The 6881-nt window shown below is 44.1% G+C and overlaps 1 protein-coding gene across 1 annotated transcript in view; it reads left to right on the top strand.

The window, feature by feature from the left end:
- The first annotated feature begins 5523 nt into the window (after nucleotides 1-5523).
- Nucleotides 5524-6881, top strand: part of MYCBP2 (MYC binding protein 2, E3 ubiquitin protein ligase) — a 265889-nt gene continuing 264531 nt past the window's right edge. The window contains exon 1 of the mRNA XM_011378152.2: nucleotides 5524-6118. Coding sequence (XP_011376454.1) covers nucleotides 5817-6118 — 302 coding nt within the window. The 5' untranslated portion in view covers nucleotides 5524-5816. The remainder of the gene's footprint in view (nucleotides 6119-6881) is intronic.

The following is a 6881-nucleotide window of genomic DNA, read 5'->3' as shown; positions in this document are numbered from 1 at the left end:
CAGTACCAGCAGATTTCTCTCCATCTTGCTGTCCTGAATTGTGTCCCAAAGCCAACCCTAGAAGCAGGAGAGGATCACAGAGAGAATATTTCACCTCTTCCACTCTCTAGAGTAGAGGCAGACAAGGAAGAAGGGGATTTGGAATGAGTGCAGGAGTCAATAAACATTGCTTTCAAAGCGGGTTTCTGTTTTGCTGATGGAGGTAAGATTCATAAACTTTAAAGACCAGGTGAAAGATGACAGAATATCATCATTTGGCTGAGAATGTCTATTATTTGGGTGGAAAACTGTCTGTATCGCTCATGGTCCAAACAGGAAAACAGACAAGTGCATGCCAGGTCATTAAGAGAGGGAATTGAATACATATAGGGAACTATTGTTCCAGTGTTAAAGGAGCTGAGAAGCCAAACAAGGATTAATATCAGCAGGAAGCTGATATTACAATCCCTAGAGCTGGAGAGACCAAAGGAGGAGATGCTGTTACCAGATTCCAGGAGCTAGGACTTCCCAGTGAGAACTGATTCCACAACAGAGGTTACCTGCCTAGAGCTGGAACAAGGAGGGAGAAGGTGCCCAGCAGGAGCTGGAACCACAAAGGAGATATTGCCCAAAACAGAAAGAGAAGCAAACAGGAGTGGGGTTTGGGAGAGGCATGGTTTCTCCCCCTTCCCACTTTCCAATCTCCATCCCACCCCACAGGTGGAACCTAACTTGAAGCTAGCTGGCAAGTGAGCTTGGAAAAATGTAGTTTGCAGGGCTCATTCCCCTGCTGTACAGAGCAGGGCAGGGAAATAGAGAGGACGGGATTCAAGAGCAAACAAGCAAATTACTGGCACACCATCCTACCCGCACACAGAGAGGGACTGTAGAGTACTTGTAGGAAAGCCACAGTTTTTCTCTGGAAGCAGCGTTGTTGTCTTTGCTCCACCACATAAATAATTAACCCAGTTCCCAACATTTGACATCATACAGATAAGATTCTGCCTAAACTAAGAAAATACTGTCACTTAGTATGAATTGATTTAGGAAAAGTATGAACTATTTTTCATGATTTATATGTTCTAAAAACTTCTAAAATAGCTTCTGGCCCAGTTTGAAGGCAAGCCTGACATTAAAAAGAGGGTGGGGAAGACAAACTATTTTTAAGAGAATTTCTTATGAAGAACTAGTAAATTGACTCCTTTTTACTTTCAAAATATAAAAGTAAAAATATTGATCAAAACAGGAAGTTGAACTAGGTGGGGCTAAGATTTTGATGTTAATTACAGATAAATTATCAGAGACTGTGAGCCATGAAGGATTTATAATTTTCTACCTCAGAAGTATACCATAGCCACCAGCCACTTGAGAAGAAAATATAATCTGTTTTGACTATTATGTGTCAAAATGTTAAAATCCTAACTCATTATACTGAAACCATATGGAAGTTTCCAAGGTTAAAATGCTGTGATTCTTACATTTTTCTCTTTCAAAGAGTTATATTTTATGACTTTCTATATCAGTTGTAAAACCTTCCTTTGGTCTATCTAAAATGCATCACAAAAATGAGGTTTTTAAAAATGTGATTTAGGTTGAAATATATATTATTGAATTCACATACTTCAAAAAATATTCTCACTTACTAATATTTTAGCATAAATTTTCAGGGATAAAAACGTCCATATGTAAGTCAGGTCCCCTAGAATCTAAATTTATATTTGTAAGAAAACTTAAATACATAATTTGTATCTTTTAAAACTAATATGGATAAAAATAAAAAAGCATTAACTCCTCATGCCTACAAATTACTGAATCTTCCAAAGCTCTAAAAATATAGTCATTTAAAGCAAGAAGTCAAGATATCTAAGGAATCCAACATGTACTTTTTATTCAAAAGAATTTCAATTGCCATACTGATTTTTTCTCTTCAGTTTGGAGTATAAATATATCAGATGAAATATATTTCATTTTAAGGTGCAATATGGTCATATTTGTCAAGGATGCAGAATCCCATGGTCCTTAAAAAGCAAAGATCACTGAAGAGTGAAGCATTTCTTCACTCTTCAAGCTTAAACATTTTTTCTTCCAAATTGTTTTCAGCTGCCAACTTTGTTTTAAAATGCTCTCAACTACCAATTTTGTTTTCAAATGCTCCAATACATTATTGTACAAATCTGGGAAACAAACTCAGACTCCTGACCAAAGCATTAACAGCAGTCTTGATGTTCCTGGTAATATACATGCTTCCTGTATTTGTAGTCTTGAAGCATTAGTACAATATTAACCTTTAAAATGAAACTAACAACATCAATCATTGGCCTTTACATACACTTTACAATTTCTTCCTGTTTTTAATATATCAGTGTTGGTGGCTTTCTTTAAAAAAAAAAAGAAAAAAGAAAAGAAACCGAAACACGACAACAAAAAATAACCTTAAAGAAAGAGTACAAAAAATGTAAATTGTAAAGAGCTCAAAAAAATTATAGTTCCAGATCTGCAATTTCCAGTGTAAAGAGTGACAGAATCTTTGAGCATACCAAAGAAAGATGAAGCCATAGTCTTATATGATTATAGACGAGAAATGCTTTTGAGAAATGAACATGCTATCGACCACAAAGACTACAAAATACTGCACGTGTTTCACTAATAAAATAATTAAAATCTGGATTTGCCTTAGTTCAATGTTATTGAGGGCGATCGTGTCCTGAACTCCTGTCTGACTAATTCTGACACCCAACCCGCCCAGTGCTCCTTCTACTCTCCCCCACGCCTCTAGCCCTCCCTCCCAGCACAAACGCACGCACACGCCCAGCCTGGCCAAAGATAAAGCTAAGATGGCAGCGCGGAAAGTACAGGAGCCGCACTCAGTGGGGCTGGAAAAACAAAAGCAAAGCCCTCGATATTCTGTCATTTTGCATATTTCTTTGAATAACAAGAACTACGCTCCCCCCCTTCCCCCCCAAATCCCAACAACTAGGCAGTGTAAGGCATTCAGTAGCTGTGCTCGCAGGACTGGCGGGAGGAGACGCTTGCTTTGCACATTTCGAGAAACCCACGTCTCCCGTCAGCAGTGACAGTTCAGGCGACCTTCGCGACTTGTCTTGGAGACCACCCACCCCCTCCTTGACAGTGGAATTAAGGGTTACTCCAAACGCCCTTTCCTTCCCGGCATGCGCCCCATTACCCGCCACCCCAGGGGAGCCTTCCAAGGTGCCCAGCTGCCAAGGCGGTAGCTGTAGCAGTTGCAGTGATCGGGAGTGCACAGTGCGGAGGCAGGAAGAGGAGGAGAGAAAACACTGCACTGGCTATCAATTTTGTTACAGAGGCCAGTGCCGCTGCCGTGGAAGGAAACGCTGCCAACCGCAACAGAAACGCCACCCTCGGATACTTAAGTGAGCATGTGTGCGACTCTGCGCACGCCTAGTTGCGCTGCTCATTGACAACGGGTTCTTTACGAAATTATCCTGTTACCAGGTTTTGGGTGTGCCCAGAAGGCTCAGGATGGGCCTGTCTAGGACTGAAAGGTACCGCAGACTGAAGCGAAATTTAGGAAGGGGAGGGAAGAACTTGAGACCAGGGTAGCCCCTTGAGTCACTCCTCACTAGAAAATGTAAATGGGCAACGACTGCACATAGCACCACCTAAGCCTAAGCTGGAACTGTTTCTCTGTGCAGGCATCATTCATTCATTCGTTTATTCAACCAATATATATTTCCTTCCTGCTTAGGGCTAGAGCCTGTGCTAGGAGCTGGGAATGTAATGGGGCAACAGACACAGACACCACGCCTATCCCTATGAAAAAGTCTAGAATGTTTTGTGTTATCGTTTGCAAAAGCCATGTGCCAAGGTGGCCATCCTACATGCTTGAAGCCCTTCCATAATCTCATGTAGTATTATTTTGACCATTATTCAGAGGACAAAACTTCCCCAAAGACGTACAAGTAGCAGAGTCAGGGGCCAAATCCTAGTTTGTCAGAGCCTTTGGCTACCGCCTCGACTCTTGCAATAGTAATGAGCCTTTGCAGCAGCTCCTACCTGCGCAGGCCTTTAACTCCACCAGCCTTTAGTCGCCTCCATACCTGTGTCTTGGCTCTCATCCTAGGGTTGTAACTACACTGAAACATCAGGACAGTAGTTTAGCCTAGCAAATACTTGTTAGATACTTAACTATGTGCTAGGTTCTGTAGTAGGGGCTGAAGAAGACACAAAGATGAATAAGAAGCTTTGAAGGAGCTTATAAAACAGTTGAAGAAAGAAGACAAGTACAAAAATTGTTTAACAGGGCTACTCACTGTACTAAAATACTATGATTCTTCATGGCTGCACTTTGCCTCAATGTTTTCATTACCCCACTTTTTTTTTTTTTAAATCATCCATCTATCGTTTAAAGCCCCAGATAAAATGCACTCCTTCAGCACTTCTGACACCCAGCTAGAATTAATTTACTTCCCCATTTCTCAAAAGTTTTTGTTTTTTTAGATAACGACTATCAAACAAGAGGTACAGACATAAGAGATAGTAAGTAGATAAAGGATCTAGTACTGGGATGATAGGACTTAATGATTTTGTCAAGTATAAATTTATATGATTTAAATTGAGAGTCAAAAGGATAAAATACGAATCAGGGTGCATTGGCACGCATATTTCTAGGACATTTACTTGAAGGCGTTAGTAGAATAGCTTGGAAGAGGGGACTCAGCAAATGTTACATTTGTATAGATAAGATTTTTGGTTAGATATGACATTTCCAGATGTTATACAGACATAGCTATAATTATAGTTACAGGTCATTGTCAAGAATTATCTTTAGCGATGTAAGTATGGGCAGAAAAAGATAAGCCATTAAGTGATCACTGTCAAGAGATAAGACCACTGCACTTTTAGGGTGTGTGTAGTCAATAAAAGAATATTTAAGAAAAGTATTATTGGGTTAAGATTTGGCTCTGATGTAAATGTTGAGAACAAGAATTTAGGAACGACTCTGGCTTGTGAATACTTTCATCTCTATGAATCCTATTTGCACAGAAAAAAAAATGCACTAAATTACTACCTGTCCTTTGTAAGTAAAAGCTGTTTTAAACAGACTTAAATCCTAATGACGAAAAAACTCCAAAATAAGATCACCAAAGGGACTTCTCTGCCTTGAATTCTGAATTAACCAGCAGCACTGGTTAACTGTTCTCGTCAAATCTTCATGTTGGCAGCACACACGTGGGGGAAAATTAGCAGGAGTAAGTTCATCCTCCCGCGGTGGGCAGAGTCCCTCTTTCTTTCAGGTTCCGGCTCTCCCACCTGAAGGGAACCCATTACCTGAAGCGGAATGCCGGTGTTGACAGCCTGCCTAGCACTTTCCTTACTCTTCCTATGCTGTTAGTAAAATCCGGAGAAGTGGATTTATTTCAGATTCCGTCCAGCACAACCGCCCCACACCCAAAGCCCCGAAGCGGAGGGAGTGGTAGCGGAGAGGGGGTGGGGACGGAAAGGGGCCGCCGTTACTGAGCATGTGCGACGAGTGGCGCATGCCCAGTGCGGCCGGCAGCTTCCCATTGCGGGTAGCCCCGGCGGTGGCAGCGGTGGTGGCGGCTGCAGCGGCGGCACCGCCTACTCCTCACACTCCCGAGGTGGCGGGGTTAGATGAGCGGCCCTAGTAGCGGCGAGGGCGGTGCGGGGGGGAGGAGGAAGAGGAGGAGAAGGAGGAGAAGGTCTCTGTCTTTGTAGTCTCCCTGCTGCGGGAGCGAGAGGCCACCGCCGGAGCCGTCGTCGTTGGAAAAGGGCTGTGTGTGTGCGCGCGCGTGTCTGCCGGCCCGGCCCGCGGGGACGAGGTATCGGTGGCGAGGATGATGATGTGCGCAGCGACTGCCTCCCCCGCCGCCGCCTCCTCGGGGCCCGGAGGAGACGGGTTCTTCCCAGCCGCCACCATCTCTTCCTCCCCGGCGCCGGGGGCGCTGTTCATACCGGTTCCCGAGGGCTCCGTGGCTGCTGCGGGGCTGGGGCTGGGGCTGCCGGCCGCGGACTCCCGGGGTCACTACCAGCTGCTGCTGTCAGGCCGGGCCCTGGCCGACCGCTACCGGAGGATTTACACGGCTGCGCTCAGTGACAGGGACCAGGGGGGCAGCAGCGCTGGACACTCGGCCTCCAGGTGCGTCTCCGGGTGTCCTTCCTTGCGCCACATGCGGCATGTGTTTGCGTGTGTGTTTGCGTGTGTGTTTGCGTGTGTGTGTGTGTGTGTGTGTGTGTGTGTCTACGTACGTATTTACTGAGCTGTCTTTCAGCAAGCGCTTGATGCTGGGTGGTAGAAACACTTAATTGAGATAGGAGGGTGCGGTGGCAGCAGTTTCTGCTCTAAGTGTGTGCGTCTGTCTTTGTAGCGGGGGGTTAGTGTGGGTGGGAGGGTAGCGTGTGATAGAAAAGGTGATGGTGTGGATCGGTTATGACACGTGCGTGTATTGTTGAGGAAGGAGGAGGGATGGGGTAAGGGTACAACGAAGAGAATTTTCAAGAGTGGTGGGGGAAGTGGCGTTTCCAGTGTCTCTGCCGCAATGGTATTTACACGTATTTCTCACCCCTCACTCCTCACGACATTCCATTCTCCCCTTTCCACCTTAAAAAAATGCCTTTCACTTAGGGGAGCAATGGTACAGGTTAAGGATAGTGTCTCATATATATATGTGTGTGTGTGTGTGTGTGTGTGTCTATATAGAGAGAGACACATATAATGAAAACTCGTTAGTCTGTCAGATAAGTTATGGGGTTTCAATATTTAAGAGAATTATGCCAAAGGGATGCAGATGGAGATTATGTAGATGTGAAAGGTGTCTGATACAGATTTTTGAGTTATACTTTGATAACTGGATATTTTAGTCTAGAAATGTGGTTTCAGCTGCTCTTGTGTTCTGATGTCC

Source organism: Pteropus vampyrus, unplaced genomic scaffold (genome assembly GCF_000151845.1).
Source record: "Pteropus vampyrus isolate Shadow unplaced genomic scaffold, Pvam_2.0 Scaffold332, whole genome shotgun sequence".
Classification (NCBI taxonomy): domain Eukaryota; kingdom Metazoa; phylum Chordata; class Mammalia; order Chiroptera; family Pteropodidae; genus Pteropus; species Pteropus vampyrus.
This window is presented reverse-complemented; position numbering and strand designations above follow the sequence as displayed.